This window comes from Mastigoproctus giganteus, chromosome 5 (genome assembly GCF_048544385.1).
Source record: "Mastigoproctus giganteus isolate SK-2022 chromosome 5, ASM4854438v1, whole genome shotgun sequence".
NCBI lineage: Eukaryota > Metazoa > Arthropoda > Arachnida > Uropygi > Thelyphonidae > Mastigoproctus > Mastigoproctus giganteus.
In genome coordinates, this window is record NC_143579.1 from 50,943,077 (window position 1) to 50,961,621 (window position 18,545).

The 18,545-nt window shown below is 36.5% G+C and overlaps 1 protein-coding gene across 2 annotated transcripts in view; it reads right to left on the reverse strand.

Annotated features, from left to right (window-relative positions):
* LOC150085385 (uncharacterized) overlaps positions 1–18,545 on the reverse strand; it is a 237,836-nt gene that overhangs the window by 114,928 nt on the left and 104,363 nt on the right. For both annotated transcript variants that reach the window (XM_090373192.1, XM_090373193.1), the window contains 2 exons: positions 11,598–11,761; positions 3,861–4,040 (listed from right to left, as the gene is read on the reverse strand). In XM_090373192.1, the coding sequence (XP_090229318.1) occupies positions 3,861–4,040; positions 11,598–11,761 (344 nt within the window). The remainder of the gene's footprint in view (positions 1–3,860; positions 4,041–11,597; positions 11,762–18,545) is intronic.

Consider the following 18,545-nt stretch of genomic DNA (forward strand, 5'->3'; position numbering starts at 1 on the left):
TCAAATTGTAATAATTCCTCACGTGTGAATGTAGATGCAAAATACTCATTTCAGTTTGTTTGCTATCTGAGCAGGATCATCAACAGTCGAACCATCGATGTCAAGTGGACCAATCATATTCATCCCCTTCCTTTTAGAGTTTATATAAGTAGAGAAATCCTTGCTGTTTTTCTTAGCATCTTTTGCCAAAGATTTCTCGTAATCCGCCTTCGCCTGCCGAACCTCCTTTGTGACCTGATTACAGACTAGCTTATATCTGCCACAGGCTTCTGCGTCACCTGATAATTTATATGCATCCCATGCATTTTTCTTCTCTGTCACGAGTCTCATTAGTTCATTTGATAACCATTTAGGCCTAAACCTTGAACGATATTTCTTAATCGGTATATAAAGTCTAGTCGCTTCCACGATTAATTTTTTGAATGCTTCCCACTTAGAATTTACTGTTTGTAACATCGTCAGTTGATCCAACTGTACAGAATTTAAAAACTGTCTGAGACCACTGTACTCCCCTTTACGGAAGCAAAAACCCTTTCCTTTACCCCTGACGGTAGTTACCTCTTTGAGTAAATCCCACTTCAGCACACTGTGATCACTGCCACCTAGTGGTTCCTTTATCTGCAAATTCTTAATACACGAATGATCACTGCTGATAACCAGATCAAGAGTGTTACTTTCTCTGGTTGCCTCTCGAACATGCTGCTGCAGAAAACAATCATCCAATAACTCCACAAAAGTCTGACTAGTGTGTGAGTGACCAACCCACAAGTTCCAGTCAATATCTGGGAAGTTAAAATCCCCCATTATAAGACATTCTGATTTACTGGCCCACTCTATTTCTCTGTACAATTGTTCATTGTACTCATTCAAGTCATTAGGCCTATAACACACTCCTACTCTTATTTTTCCTTTCGCAGTGCTTATCTCGCACCAAACCGACTCAACAGAGCACTGTTCATCTATATTAACTGGGTGCACTACCTTTGATTTTATGTTTTTCTTAATTAACAGCATAACACCCCCTCCCTTTCTGTCCTGTCTATCCTTTCTGTACACATTGTACTCCCCAAATTCCAGTTCTGCATTCCTTATATCTTTGTGACACCACGTCTCTGCTATCCCAACAATATCCACCTTTGATGTCTTGACCAACACTTCAAATTCATCAAATTTATTTACTATACTTCTAGCATTGGTATACATGCAAGCATACATGCTCCTATGCCTATTCCTTGTTACCCTAACACATCCCATATACCCAACTATTCCATGATGACTGCCATCCGTCCCTGAAGACGGATGGCAGTACATGTGTAGAGGAGGGCTTGCAGTTGTGGAAATGTAGTAAAAAGAGAGCCATGACATATGTCACTCTTATGGTGTGGAAGGAACCTTGGGATCATGTTAATGACTGCTACTTTTTTTTCTTAAATGCAGCAGATTATAATGCAAAAGATAAGCAGAGAATTCTGTTCCCCAATAACTTTATGTCAGCTGTAAGGTCAGTAACCCATAGTCCTGAACTTCCAGAATGACCAGTTGTCCTTGAAATATGCATCAGGTTCTGAATTTGATATGTGATCTAGAGGATGATGTACACTACTGTGAAGAAGATTTTCACAACTCTGGACCACAGCTGTTTACACAAAGTGAACTATGATTTCATGAGAGATTTAAATCTACCAAATGGTCTGCAAAACTTTTAGGACCAAGACCAAAATTCAAGAATCTGCAGTCCCAGGAGCAGTCTTTTCATAGGTAGACATTGTGAAAAAAAAAACTGGTTCCCCATTTTCCCAAAGAAGGCCTAATGATACATTGCAACAACACTCCTGCAGTTATGTTTTTAAAATTTTCTACCAACCAACCAACAGAGGGGAGGCTATTTATTGACTCACTGAAACAAAGCCTCAAGAGTTTTCTTCATAGTGGAAACAAATATTCATCCATTCCTGTAGCCCATTCAACACACTTAAAAGAAAGCTATGAAAATGTTAAGCTTCTTGTGGAAAAAATTCTGTATAAGGATCATGGTTGGCTAGTGTTTGGAGATTTTAAAGTTTTGGTCTGCTACTCAGGCAACAACTTGGTTACACAAAAATGCCTTGCTTTCTGCACAAGTGGGATAGTCAAGCAAGATATGAACAATGAGAAAGAAAAGTGAGAAAGAAAAGTGTGGCTCTCCGACACCAGATTCAAAGAACATTAAAGACAAGCCACTTGTAGATTAAAATGAAGTACTGTTAGCTCTTCTGCATATAAAACTCAGTGTAATGAAACCGTTCGTCCAAACCCTGAATACAGAAGGAAATTGTTTCAAGTATGTTTGCACTAAATTTCCCATTGCTTAGATATGAAAAATTCAAAGCATGAATTTTTGGACCTTTAAATCTGTAAGCTGCTGCTAGACACTATTTGAAGAATCCACGAAACAGATTGAAAGAGAGACAGTTGGACTAGCTTTAAAAATTTAGTACACAATTTTTGGGAAACAAACACCCAAATTATTAGGTGATTGTGAGTGACATGCTGGAAAAGTTCAGAAAACTAGGCTGCAATATGAATGTTAAGGTACATGTCTTGCTCTCTCATCTCAACTATTTCTCAGAAAATTTATGTAGTATAAGTGAAGAGCAGAGAAAAAAAGATTCATCAAGGTATAAAATAAATGTGTGTGTGGGTGGTATGGTTGTTTAATGGCGCATTAGTTGCTATGGTGCACCTATTCATAGGAATATTAGTAAATAATTAATAATGAAACCAGTTTAAATTAATTTCAGATCTGAAAATAAATGTAAAAAAAAAAAAAAAAAAGTACCAATGGGAATGGAATGTCAATATGACGGCCAACTACCGCTGGATGCTAAAAAGAGAACAGCCATCAAAACTAGCTGCCTGAAGAAGTCAAAGTTGGAATTTTAACCCAGATGGGTGTATAAGAAATTGAGTTTGTGGCTATTTATACTTGACAAGAAGAAGGTCATACATTTATTGGCATAAAACATAACCTATTTGTAAAATCCATAAAAATACAAATTAAACCAGAAGTACCTCCAACTAATGTATATATTTTTTTATTTGTAAAAAATTCTGACGTGATAGGGCAAATTTCAAAATTCCCATTAAAAATGTAGGTCAGATTTATTAGTAGTAAACATTAGAAAACTTTTCTTAAAAGGCAGACTAGTGTAATTTTCAAGAACTTTTCTCTCACATTTGTTAAAGAACCAACTTTTATGTAAGCAGACTTCTGGGACACTCTATATAGAGTAAAAATATATATAATTCAAATTTTATTGCAGAACATTAGGAATTATGGGACACTCTATACAGGCAAAATTATATATAATTCAACTCACAATGACAAAATATTGATTATGAAGTGTGTTGATCAAAAGAGGAAAATTCTAGCATAACAAATCTATTTAATGTCTGCAGATATCTACATAATTAAATGACTGAACTATCATTTCAGATCCTCAGATAGCAGCAAACAGGCCTTTATTTTAAAAATACAGTACAAATAATTTCACAAAGTATAATGTGGCAATAAAAATTAAAAACTCAAAATTTTTATAAAGAATGATTGTATAGCAACATAAAAAAAAAGGCAACTTTATTAATCTCTAAAAACAGCTTTAAAAGTAGTTGTCAGAAAATGTTATAAGGCTCCTTGTAATGCTTAATATTTGAAGTCTATTTTTTAAATAAATAAAAGAAGGATTTTTAATTTTATATTAAAGATTAAATGACATGGTTTATGTCATTTAATCTTTAATAAGATGAAAAATTATAAGCAATCAAGATATAACAAATAAGGGTTTAAAAAATGAATTTATTATCTATTATAATTTAATTACTTCATTGGCAGCATCTCTGCCACTGAGTTCCAACTGCAACCTATGCAATTCAGAATCTGATGCTTGTTTTGATAGTTCAAGTTTAGTAACTTTACTTTCTGCATGTTCCCTTGCTTCACGATAAACCTGCCTTTCGTGACCTGCTCGGGTTTCTGATTTTTTCAACTGTGCCAACTTTTCCTAGAAAATAAAAGCTTTTTGAAAGCTATTTATTTATTTGCTGTAAAAGAAAAAGGCCAAGAATATACAATATATATTGAGCAATAGTTGCTCTTAAGTTTATAATACAATATAAATAAATAATTATCCATTTATTCGTTGTGCCAGAGAATTATATGACCATTACCTGGCGACAACATACCCATGTATGATAGAGGCCAAAAGGGTTTACAGCAGTTAACAAAACACGCAAATAATAATAAACTGAGATGTATTTACATTAACACACACACACACGCACTTTTTTGTATGATATATGTATACATATAAAAAAATCCTACATTTTAGAAAACATCTATAGTTTTCTTGTGGTATTGAGGTCTTCTGAGAATAAGCATATATCAGCATTGAGAAGGTGAATCAATTTGATTAATGGAAAGGAAAAAAGCTTACTGAGAGAGAAAAGATTCAATTAGAGAGGAGAATTAATATGTATAAGGGATTGAGCAGGCTTAATGCTGATGGGATTCTTCCTTTGCTCAGATTACAAATCTGAGGGGGCATAGATTCAAACTGAGCAAAGACAGTTGTAGAATAGATGTGCAGACGTTTGCCATTAGCCAGTGGGAATTCGATTGCTGGAACAAACTTCCATCTGTTGCTGTGGAAGTTGATAGCTTAAATAAATTCGAGGCATAACTAGACAAACATTTGGAATGAATGGATCAGTGAAATGGGAAGGGGGGTTTGCTGATGCTGTATAAGCTTGCGTTCTTGCATCATGTGCCTCTTCTTCTTCCAGTCACATAGCTCCCTGAGGAGCTGTCGTGTCCAATAACAAATTCCTCCAACTGCATCAATCGTGTGCTATACGAGCAGCATTACAAAGTGTCATGCCCAGATGTCCACTGATCCCATCCTTCCACCTGGTTGCAGGTCTTGCTCTGCACCTCTTCCCTTCAGTTTTTCCTTCCATTATATTCTTCAACAGAAAATTTTCCCTTCTTACTATACAACCAAAATACTTGCATTTTCTTCTGTTGATGCTATGAAGAAGAATTTTAGGCTTGCCAATTTTATTCAATACCCATTCATTTGTTCTTCGAAACAAGTAAGAAACACACAGCATTCTCCTGTAACACCATATTTCGAATGCCTCAATTTTCTTCTTGTCAACTCTTTTCAGATTCCATCCTTCACATCCATAAGTGGCAACTGGGAAAATTAACAAACTAATGATTCTCAGTTTCATCTTTAGGGGCAGATCATGATCTCTCAATAATTTTATCAAATCAGTGACCAACGTTTTAGAAATTGACAGTCATCTCTTTACATCATTTGAGCAGTAACTATTTTTATTTGGCTTTTGATACTGTTGCACATGGAAGACTGCTGCACAAATTGGAGCAGTGTGGCATTGGCGGCAAATTGCTGCTATGGATAAAGGGATGGTTGAGTGGCAGAAGACAGAGTGGTAATCAATGGACACTGCTCAACGTGGATTAATGTTATTAGTGGAGTTCCTCAGGGTTCAGTGTTGGGTCTATTGTTGTTTTCTGTATTTATAGACGATATTGATGATAGTATATCAAGCTTAATGTCCAAGTTTGCAGGCGATACAAAGGTTTGCAGGGTTGTTAAGGACACTATGCTGCTGCAACAGGATCTGGAAAGGTTGAGCAGATGGGCTGAGAGGTGGCAAATTAAGTTTAACATTGACAAATGTAAAGTACTACATATGGGAAACAGTAACCCCAGAGCAACGTATCAACTCTGCAAGAGTAGCTCATGAGCTACTCTTGCAGACGAGCTGCAAGAGTAGCTCATGGTGTCTTGTCAATGATATACAGGAATTTTTCTAGCAGGGATAGGGAGGTGATTATTCCCTTGTATAAGGCAATGGTCAGGCCACACCTTGAGTACTGTATACAGGTCTGGAGGCCTCATTTCAAGAAGGATGTAGAGCTGATGGAATGAGTACAGAGAAGGGCAACAAGATTAGTGAATGGAACAAAGGGTTGCTCTTATGAAGAAAGGCTTAAGTTTTGCAAATTACAGAGTCTGGAGACTAGGCACCGGCGAGGTGATCTGATAGAGGTGTATAAGGCCTTGAATGGTTTGAGCAAGCTCAATGCCGATGGGATTCTTCCTCTTCTTTCTAAGATCCAAATATATGATATCAAAGTTATTCCCTGCATCCAGTTCCTTCGTGACCACATCATAGTATCCAATCAAACTGGTCAGGGAAGACTTTCAATTAACAAAACAATGCTGTGTCGGAGCTATAACCGAAGTCTTGTCTAGATGATCCTGCATTGCTTCTTTAACCAGTGCCTCCATTAAATTTCCTGGGACAGAAATTAAATTAACAGGTCTATAATTACTTGTGTCGCCCTTTGATCTTCCTTTGTGAATTGGGGTCACATTTGCACATTTCCAGTCTGGGTACCTCTTCTGAGTCCAAAGAAGCTATCATAATTATAGTTAAGGGTTTGCTTACTTCATTTGCTGCCTCCTTTAATGTAAATGGATAGATCCCATCCACCCCAGGTGCCTTTTTTTATGTTTATCTTCAACAATTTCTCCTCCACTTTCCTCAGTTATTACAAAATCATCTAGCTCATTGCCAGAGTTTAATTCACCTCTGGCATTCCCCTTCCTGAATAACTATTCATATGTGAATGTAGATGCAAAATACTCATTTACTTTGTTAGCCACCTGAGCAGGATCATCAACAGTTGAACCATCAATATCCAGTGGACCAATCTGATTCATCCCTTTCCTTCTAGAGTTTACATAGGTAAAGAACTCTTTGCTGTTTTTCTTTGCATCCTTTGCAAAAGATTTCTCGTAATCTGCCTTTACCTGCCTAATCTCCTTTGTGACTTGATTACAGACAGGTTATATCTATCATAGGCTTCTGTGTAACCCATTAATTTATATGCATCCCATGCATTTTTCTTCTCTGCCATGTCTCATTAGTTCATCTGACATCCATTTAGGCCTAAACCTTAAACAATATTTCTTGGTAAGTAAAGCCTAGTAGCTTTCAAGATAAATTCTTTGAATGCCTCCCATTTAGAATTTGCTGTTGGTAACATCATCAGTTGGTCCCACCATATAGAATTTAAATACTGTCTTAGACCACCGTAGTCGCCTTTAGAAAGCAAAAACCTTTCCTTTTATCCCTGATGGTAGCTACCTCTTTGAGTAAATCCCACTTCAGCACACTGTGATCACTGCCACCTAGCAGTTCCTTTATCTGCAGATTCTTAATGCATGAAGAATCACTACTGATAATCAGATGAAGAGTATTACTCCTTCTAGTTGCTCCGGAACATGCTGATGTAGAAAATAATCATCCAGTAAATCCACAAAAGCCTTGCTAGTCTGTGAGTGACCAACCCACAAATTCCAGTCAATATCTGGGAAATTAAAATCCACCATTATAAGACTCTCTGATTTACTGGCCCACTCTATTTCCCTGTACAGTTTTTTATTATACTCATCAGAGTCATTAGGCCTATAGCACACTCCTACTCTCAATTTTGATCTCCCAGTGCTTATGTCACACCAAACTGACTCGACACTGCACTGTCCAGCGATGTTGACTGGCTGCACTTCCTTGGATTTTATGTGTTTGTTAACTAATAGCATAACCCCTCCTCCCTTCCTATCCTGTCTATCCTTTCTGTAGACGTTGTACTCCCCAAACTCTAGTTCTGCAATCCTTATATCTGTGAAACCACGTCTCTGATATCCTAAGTTTCTCATTTTTCTCATATTGAACACAATCAAATGCTTTTGCATAATCTTTAAAACACAAAACGACTGGAACATTGAATTCTTTGCATTTTTCAATAATCAGCTGTACACTTGAGATTTGATCTGTGGTTCCTCTACCCCTTCTGAAACCTGCTTGCTCTTCTGGCATTTCTTCAAGTTTTCTTGAGATTCTCTTTAATATGATTTTAAGAAGAATCTTGCTATGCTAATAGTCCTGTAATTTGAGCAAATTTTCAGATCTCCTTTTTTTGGTAAGGGGATGAAAATTGATTTCTTCCAATCTGATGGCCACCATCCTGTTTCCCAAATTTTTACAATCGTTTTCTGAAAAAACTCAGCGCCCTTCACACCTGTAGCTTTAATCAATTCTGCTGGGATTTTATCAATTCCAAGTGACTTGCCACATGTTAGTTCTCTGATGGCTTTTTCAACTTCTTCCTTCAGTGAAGCTGGTTCATGATCACACTCTTGAAAAGGGGGTGGGGAAGATTAGTGCCAGCAGGTGATTGGAAGAGCTGCTCACAATATTTTTTCCACCTTCCTTTGATTGTGTTCTCCTCTGTTTAATTTTCCCCTTTGGAGTCCTTAATTACATTAAGTTTTGGCTGGAACTTTTGTTTTAAGGACTTAATTACATCATACATCTTTTTTAGTGTTGTTTCGTTTGTTGTGGTATTCAATTTCTTTACACTTTCGATTGATATAATCCTGTTTGTCCTGGCTTAAACAGCGCTTGATGACTTTGCTTAGTTCCTGATACTCTTCGTTTCCTTGTACACCCTGGGCTTTTGCAGTTCTTCTCTGTTCAATAAGTTTAAAAGTGGCTTCTGTAATCCAAGGCTTCCTGATCTTTGACCTTTCTCTAATGTGTCTATTTGTTGAATCCTTAATAATGCTTTTTGTATTTTCCCACATTCCTCAGGCAGCATATTGTCATCTAGTTCTAATAGAGCTTGAAAATGATTGCCTGTTTCAAGCATATAATCGTTTGGAATAGTTTCTACATCCAATCGTCTAGGGAAAACCTTATTCATGATCTTTTTCAGCTTCAGCTTGAGAACGATGTGGAGTAGCTGATGATCACTGCCACAATCTGCTCCAGGAAGTGTTTTTGCTGTGATTACACTGGAATGCCACCTTTGCTGCATAAGGATATAATCAATCTGATTCCTTGTTTTATGATCAGGAGATTTCCACGTGTAGAGCCTTTCTCAGGTGCTGATGAAAGCAGGCGTTACATATGACAAGACTGTTAGGATGACAAAATTCAATTAAACTTCTAGTGCTAAGACCAAACCTACCGCATTCAGGACTAGAAGACACTGTCTTGCCTACTTTTGCATTAAAATCACCCATGAGTATCAAAACATCCTTCTTTGGGACTATATGAAGAACTGACTGGAGATTTTCATAATAAATGTCCATATCTTCATAAAACTGAGATTTACTGGCTGGCTCTGAAGTCTAACTGTTATCATTCTACTATTAATAGGATTGTATCCAAGAAGAGACCTTGAACGTTCCTTATTCAAAATGACAGCAACACCATGTTCTTTTACTTGGTCACTTCCAGAAAAAACAATCAAAAAGCCATTTCCAGTTTTAAAATGACCTTATCCTGCCCACATGACTTTGGTTGCTCCTAAAATGTCAATTTTATACCTATCCATTTCATTGTTGATAAATATCCATCTTGCCTTCTTTTAAACTTTTTACATTCCACGTGGCCACGTTTACCCTCTTCTTTCTTAAATTTAATTTTGCAGGGCACACAGTGGCATCCGGGAACTGGTTAACAGCAGTTTTTGGAGTTGTTTTGTGCCTCTACTAATGCTAAAAATGCTAATGCTAAGCAGAAATGAATTTCAGAAAGAAATATTAGTTAAAGAAAACAATGAGATATTACAATCATTGTGCACAAACAGAATGCAGATATGATGACAAGGTTGAAAGAGCAAACATTGTTGACTTAACAAAGAATGTCTACCTATTCTTTGTTCAACTCACAATAAGGCATGTATTGTTATACCACAGTTTATAATTTAATTAATACAAATTTTGTTTTTATCAGATGATAGGTCAAAATATATCCAATGTTTTGTGTCTTTTTCAATTTTTTTGGAAATTACATTGTCTTTTCACCAGAAGATGCAGTGATGTCACATTTTTTGATGAAAGGGCACAATGTGTTTCTACAAATGAGGGAAAAAAAAGTTATATCCATTATGTTACCGATAGGTATTGGAACACTAAAGAATAAGTATCTTTTGGTTATGCAAATACTGTACAGGGCAGGTGACATAAAAGTATATAGAGCTTCAAAAGGCACAAGTATCATTTACAATTGATACGTTATAGGGAAATAACTCAATAAATTTGAATGCAGACAGGATATAGCATACAACAGATTTTAAAACTTCTTAATATTTTCAAGATTTCTGTGTGGCACATGAAGCTGCTAGGAAAATGTATTTTGATTAAGATCTCCAAACTGCCAGTCATGTTTTCTGGAAAAAACATGCCCAACATTGCCGAAGAATCCCACAATGGTTTGGAAATGTGTGCAGGCAGTTAACTATCATCTAAATTTATAACCTCCTTGTCACACTGTGTCACCCTTACTTTTTCTCAGACTAACACACACACACAAGAGGACAAATTCAAATCAGAAAAGGATAGATAGTTGCAAAATAGATGTGTGAAAATTTGCCATTAGCCAGAGAGTAATTGATTGCTGGAATTAACTTCCATTTGGATTTGTGAAAGTGGGTAGTTTGAATAAATTTAAGGTTTAGACATTAGAGAGACATCTCTCTAATAATTATTAGAGAGAATGGGCAAATAATGCATGTTTTTGTGTGTGTTTGGCTGATACTATAGAAGCTTGCTACTGTGCACTGCCACTAGTAATACTAATAATGGTTTCAAGGAATTATGCTGTCTTCATCACATGTAAGAATATGGATGTGACAGCAACACAGAGAAAAGAACTGCACCATTCCAAATGTGAAGTAGTGACAGTCTGATGTTTTGTGATATGGATGGTAACCTCATAGAAACAAATATTGTAACATCGTTCAGCAATACTATTCTTCCAACACATGCAATTTTGTAGTGCAAAAGCTTATATTTTTCTGCAGGACAATATGGGATTAAAAAATATAATCATGTACCATAAAACAATCATATGGTATATAATTGCTAGAAGGGATAAGGAGGTAATTATTTTGCTGTATAAGGCAATGGTTAGACCATATCTTGAGTACTGCATACAGGTTTGGAAACTTCATTTTAGAAAGGATCTGGATCTGTTGGAACAAGTGCAAAGAAGAGCAATGAGATTGATGAATTGGATGAAAGGGTACTCTCACTAAGAAAGACTAGTTCTGTAAATTGTAGCATCCAGAAACTAGGCGTCTGTAAGGAGATCTGATTAAGGTGTTTACAGCTTTGAATCGATTGATAAAGATAAATGTTGATGGCATCCTTTCTCATGCAGAGACAAAACAAATATGGGGGCATAAATTTAAATTAAGGAAGGATGACTGCAGGAATGATATTCTGAAATTTGCCTTCAATTAGCAAGTAGTTGATTGATTCTAGGAATCAAACTCCCATCTAGTGTTGTCAAAGTGGGTAGTCTGGATAGATTTAAGGGAAAATTGAACAAATTATTAGAGGGGAATGCCAGATGATGTTGGAAGGTTTTTTATTTATTTTTTTTTTTGTGGTGCTGTATTAAGCTTCCTTCCTTGCTTCATTTGTCACTAATACTAATAAAATATATATTACCAGTAAGCGATGTTTTTCACTTTCACATGCTGAAAGATTCTGTTCTAATATATACATCTTTTCTGTCATGTTTCTTTGTTCTCTTCCAAGCTTTTGGATAGTCTCATCTCGATGAAATATTGATGACTTTGAAGCAGACAACTGGGTTTCCATTTCTCTTTTATCTGCAAAGGAAATACAGAAATTAGAAACAGTTTTAAAATTGAAAACAACATAATACAGATCCAAAAAAAGTTTTCAAATGACAGAGAGAACATTGAAAAAAATACTTCAAGGGAAATCAAACTTTCATCTTTAGTGACTTAAGGAAAGGGAGTTAATTTTGCATAAAATGATGGCCAGATAAAGTGCACAAAATTTCGCATATAATTTGAATAGGATTTTTACACATTTTCTTCTTTAACGTTAAAATTGATACAGAATGTGAAAAGTTGCTATATGTAGGTCATAAAAGTAGAATAAACAAACATATGAGATACTGATGTACACAAGTAAACAATGTGACTATAAGTAAAACAAGTTTTCTACAAAATGTATCATATATATTGTGAAGCAAGCCATCAAAGGTGGCCCACTTCCAAGACTCTCTTCATTAGTGAGTAAACTGACACTACCAGTTCATAACCAGACACCTCATCAATGAAATGTTTCCACAATATGACATATACCAAAAGGTGTAAACATTCAAAATTTGACAGTTGTACAACATTAAGCACATAAGTTGGAAAAAGCCAATTGTAATATGCTTTATTGTAAGGCATATTCTATGGCATTAGCACATTTTTTTTTTGAAAAATCATATTTAGATAAAGGATGAGTGTTCAGCTAAAATGTGGAATTAATTATTTCATTCCTAAAAGAATAATTTTGGCGACATGATTTGGACAAGTATTAGGATTAGGAAATTTAAAATAATAATCCAACCAAGAAGACGAGGAACCAAAATGATACAGATCATCCCATTTGTCATTGTAATGTCAAATGAAATGAAGGTTCAGAATGACTGTGGGATTCAAGACTCCATTAGAGAAGAGATGATCACCAAGTTGTGATGCGAGGTACTTAGAGTACATGTAACACTTTTTAAGGCGCTTGATGAAGAAAATATCAAGAGTGTTAGATTTATGTGTGTGGTTAGGATTGTCTGGTATTTTAGCATGTGAACAAAAAAGCCACACAGCTACATCCATAATAAAAGGATTATAGCAGGTGAGGTTTAACTGTGATGAGGGTGCCGAGTGTCTTTACAAGTGGATGTAGTGAAATTCGAGCTGCAAGAAATAATTTTTGCCATTTCATTTACTTGATTGCCATGTTATACCATGCGCTAATAAGTAGCTTTATAGACCTAGTTACACTTATTATTTTTAATCTAGATAGAGATTTTGTAGGTTACTACTTAATATACGTAAAACAGTAGTTTCATTCGAAACTTGCTGCCATTGTTATAGTAGGGAGTGAGTGGCAGGGAATTCAAATTTATAATTGTGGTAAATAGGTAGCTAACGTAACACTAGATAGCTTAGTAAGTATCACTGCATTTAGAAATCTATTAGATAGTGTAGTATTGATAACTGATTAATTAAATTGATTAATATTCTTGATTTTCATTATATTCAATCAGATATCAAACCCCAGACTAGAGCAGCAAAGCAATGGGCACAAAGTAGCAGACATGTTGTGGCTTGGGGGAGAACTGAAGGGGGGGAGGAACTTCAACACTTCACAGCCTCAAAAAATGTGCAGCTTGTGAAATGTTGGCAGATCTATCTAGAACAGGACATGATCAAGCCAAGGAGGATGTCTTTGTGTGTGCTGTGCAGAGAGTGTCGAGACATTAGGCTCCAACTCAGCATTCTAATGGGTGCCCATAAGAGTTTGAAGAGTCGGGTAGATGCCCTTGAAGGTATTAAAGTGGGGGAACCATCAAGCTCTCAGTTACCCAACGCAACACCAGAGCTCTTGTGCATCAGGCTACACAGCAGCAATCTCCAAGGCAGAATGCACTGATCCCACAGGAGATAGTTATTGTTGGAGACTCCATTTTAAGGAAGGTGTGTAATATATTGTGTAAAAACGATAGGTGGAACAGGGTATGTCTCCCAGGGGCAAAAGTTGATGACATTGTAGAGCAGAGACCATCTTTTAAGGGTACAAAAGGTTATATACTATTGTACATGGTGGCACTAATAACATTAAGAGTAGGAGATCTACAGACTTACTTAACAAGGACAGGTCAATGTTGAAAAAAAAAGTTGAGTCAGGGTTAAAACTGAAAGTGTCTGCAATTCTGTCCAGTCACAACAAGAGGGAGTACACGATGAGAGCCTTGTCAATTAATTCGGCCTTGGAGAGATTGTGCAAGGCTCATAGAGTAGAATTTTTTTCAGCGTGATCTGTGCTTATTAACAGGAGAGTGTTTCTACAGGGATGGAATACACTCAAATAAAAGGGGTGCAAGAATATTTTCTGATGCTATCGAGGCAGCGTTAGATGGGTTGGAAAAATGCTAGCTTTCAGGGGGATTTACAGACAAAAAGATTAACAGTAGCCGCAGGCAGAGGTGAAAGTGATTCCTGCACTACTTCTATTAGAATGAAGGACGAGATGCTAGGGTTTTCAGGGACTAGTGGGAGTCGTCGTGGAATAAAAAAATACGTGGGCTGTATTAGGGTAACTAAGATTAAGAATAGGTACATGTATACTTGCATGTGCACCAATGCTAGGAATATAGTAAATAAATTTGAAGTGCTGGTCAAGACATCAAAGGTGGATATTGTTGGGATATCAGAGATGTGGTATCCCAGAGATATAAGGAATGCGGAATTGGAATTTGGGAAGTACAATGTGTACAGAAAAGATAGCCAGGATAGAAAGGGAGGAGGGGTTATGCTGTTAGTTAAGAAACACATAAAATCTAAGGCAGCGCATCCAGTTGGCATGGATGATCAGTGCAATGTTGAGTCAGTTTGGTGTGACATAAGCACTGGGAAAGCAAAGATGAGAGTAGAAATGTGTTATAGGCCATATGACTCTGGTGAGTACAACAAAACTGTACAGAGAAATAGAATGGGTCAATAATTCAGATTGTCTTATAATTGTGGGATTTTAACTTTGTAATCTTGGAAGCTACTAGGCTTTATGTTCCAACTAAGAAATACTATTCAAGGTTTAGGCCTAAATGCATGTCACCCAGATATTGACTGGAACTTGTGGGTTGGTCACTCGCACACCAGCAAAACTTTTGTGGAGTTATTGGATGATTGTTTTCTATAGCAACATGTTAGAGAGACAACCAGAGAGAGTAATACTCTTTATCTCGTTATCAGCAGTGATTATTCTTACATTAAGGATTTGCAGATAAAGGAACTACTAGGTGGCAGAGATCACAGTGTACTGTTGTGGGATTTACTTAAAGATGTAACTACCATCAAGGGAAAAGGGAAGGATTTCTGCTTTTGTAGAGGTGACTACAGTGGTCTCAGACAGTTTTTAAAAATTCTATACAGTGGGACAAACTGATGATGTTACCAACAGCAAATTCTAAATGAGAAGCATTCAAAGAAGTAATTGTGGAAGCTACAAGGCTTTTCGTACCAATTAAGAAATACTGTTCAATGTTTAGGCCTAAATGGATGTCAGATAAACTAATGAGACTTGTGCCAGAGAATAAAAATGCATAGGATGCATATAAATTATCAGGTAACACAGAGGCCTACGGTAGATATAAACTACTCTGTAATCAAGTCACAAAGGAGGTTAGGCAAGTGAAGGCAGATTACAAGAACTCTTTCGCAAATGATGCTAAGAAAATCAGCAATAACTTCTTTAGTTATATAAACTCTAGAAGGAAGTGGATGAATCAGATTGGTCCACTTGATATTGATGGTTCAACTGTTTATGATCCTACTCAGATAGATGACAATCTGAATGAGTATTTTGCATCTACATTCACACAGTTGGAGTTATTATGGGAACAGAATGTCAGAAGTTTATCAAATTGTAGCAGAGTGCTTAATAATTTTGTAATGGAAGAGAAATTGTTGAAATTAAATATAAGAAAGGAACCTCAGGTGGATGAGATCTATTCAGTTATATTAAAGGAGGTGGTAAAGGAAGTAAGCAAACCCTCAGCCATAATTATGAGCATCCTTGGACTCAGGAATTCCCCACGGACTTCACAAAGGGGGGGGATCTAACTGGCAACTGAAGTTTTAACATTGACAAATGCAAAGTACTGCATATGGGTAGCAATAGGCCCAAGAGAAATGTACCAATTGTGTGGTACTACACTCAGGGAAGTGGAAAGTGAAAAATACCTGGGGGTAATTGTGCAGTCAAATATGAATTTTGCTGAACAGTGCAGACGGCTGCCAGGGCAGGTTATGGAGTCTTGTCAATGATATACAGGAATTTTGCTAACAGGGAGGTGATTATTCCATTGTACAAGACAATGGTCAGGCCACACCTAGAGTACTGTGTACAGGTCTGGAGGTCTCATTTTAGGAAGGATGGGAGTTGTGTGAGTGAGTACAGAGAAGGGCAACAAGATTGGTGAGAGGGACGAAGGGAGTGGTCTTACCAAGAAAAGCTTAAGTTCTGCAAATTGCAGCACCTGGAGACTAGGTACCTGTGAGGTAATCTGATTGATGTGTATAAGGCCTTGAATGGGTTGAGCAGGCTCAATTCTGATAGGATTCTTCCTTTTGCTCAGATTACAAACCTGAGGGGGCATAAATTCAAATTGAGGAAAGACAGTTATAGAATGGATGTGTGGAAATTTGCCTTTAGCCAGTGGGTAATTGATTGCTGGAATGAACTTCCTTCTGTTTTTGTAGAAGTTGATAGCTTAAATAAATGGATGTGCGAAGTTTTTTTTTTTTTTTTTTTTTTTTCTGGGCTGATTGCTTTCTTGCATCACATGCCTCTTATATTACTTTTATCATGATTGAAGATGTTAAGGAAGAGATCAAAATATATGGATTTAAATTTTTTTAGTGTAGTATTTAAATTTCAAAAAAGATGAATGCATTCTTAAGTTGATTACATACGGAAGGATTACTTTCAGTTCCAACTTTTATAGCTAGGCTGGTTTATTACAATACCCAGTTTTGCAAGTTTTTTATGTTATTTTGTATTTAATCTCCAAATTTCACCCCAGTTAATTCTGTCAGATAAGATATATCTCACGCACAGTGCCTTCTAGTTGGAAAACACTATCTGTGGATATTTAATAGGTTGTCCCTAGGCTTCCTTTCTTTGGTAAAAAAGAAATTATAATGGAACATAATTCACACATTTTCAAGCTAGCTGTGTATTGTAAATAGTGAACCTTTACTGCTTTTTTTGCCTTAAGATGATTTCTCAGGATCATCATGATGCCAAGCTCTGTTAGGCTGCATACACATAAATATTAATACTAGTATTAGTAGCTTAGTAGGGGCAAATGACGCAAAGTAAACTTGTACAGTATCAACCAAAAAAAAGTCCTCCCATATCACCTCTCCATGCACTCCAATAATTTGTGTAGTTCTACCTTGATTCTTTTCAAACTACCCACTTCAACAACAGATGAAAGTTTGTTCCAACGATCAGCCAATTGCTGTCCAAAAGCAAACTTCCACACATCAATCCTGCAAACATTCTTCCTCAATTTTAAATTATGCCCTCTCTTATGTAGTCTGAACAAGAGTAAGAATGCAGTCAGCATTATTCTTGCTCAATTCATTCAAAGCTTTAAAAACCTCAATTTCAGTTCTGCTGCAATTTGCAGAACTGAAGCCTCTCTTGGTAACACCACCCTTTTGTTTTCCTCTTAACAATCTATTCGTCTTTCTCTGCACTTGTTTCAGCAGATCTACCATCCTTCCTAAAATGAGGCCTGCAGACCTAAATACAGTATTCAAAATGTGCCTAACCATTGCCTTGTACAACAGGATAATCACCTCCTTATTCCTGCTGGCAAAGTTGCTGTATATCATTGACAAAAACCCATGAGCAGTCCTGGCAGCCTGTCTGCACACTGCTCAGAGAACTTCATATCTTTCCGCACAATTACCCCAAGATCTTTTTAATTTTTCACTACCCTCAGTGCAGTGTCACACAGTTAGTACATTAATCTGGGATTAATGATATCCATATATAGTGCTTTGCACTTGTCAAATATTAAGCTTAAACTGCCATTTCTGTAGATCTTGTTGTATTAGCTTACCTTGATTACTGTCATTAACCAGCTACCAACCTTTGTATCATATGCAAACTTAGAAATTAAGCCTGACATAAATTAATCAATAAATAAAGAAAACAACAATGTAGCTAGTATTTAACCTTGGGGGTAATCCACTAATAACATTAGCCAGTAGATAACAAAATTATTTTTCATAACTAGCTCCTTTGTTACTGCATCCTAATATCCAGTCAGATTGGTCAGACAAAACTCTCCCTTAAAAAATGCATGCTGTGACCACAATGCAACTACAATCCTGTCTTGCATTACTTTTTTTAACCAGTAACTCCATTATTTTCCCTGGAAGAGAATTTAAAGCTAAAAGGTCTGTAATTACTCATGTCACCCTTTCTTCCCCCATTTTCTGAAATGGGTGATACATTTGCACATCTGCAGTCCACAGGGACAGCACTCACGAATACAAAGATGCACCTTATTATGGTAAGGGTTTGCTTACCTCTTTCCACCTCCCTTAATGTAACTGGATTGATTCCATCCACCATATGTGCCTTTATGTTTATCTTAAAAAATTTCTCTTCCAATTTCTTCTCAGTTATCACAAAATCATTTATATCCCTGTTAGAGTTCGATGAACTTCTGGTATCCCTTCCCCAAAGAATTACTCATGTGTGAATGTAGATGCAAAGTAAATTTTCAGTTTGTCAGCAACCTAAACAGGATCATTTATACTTAAAACCATTGATATCAAGTGGGCCGATATG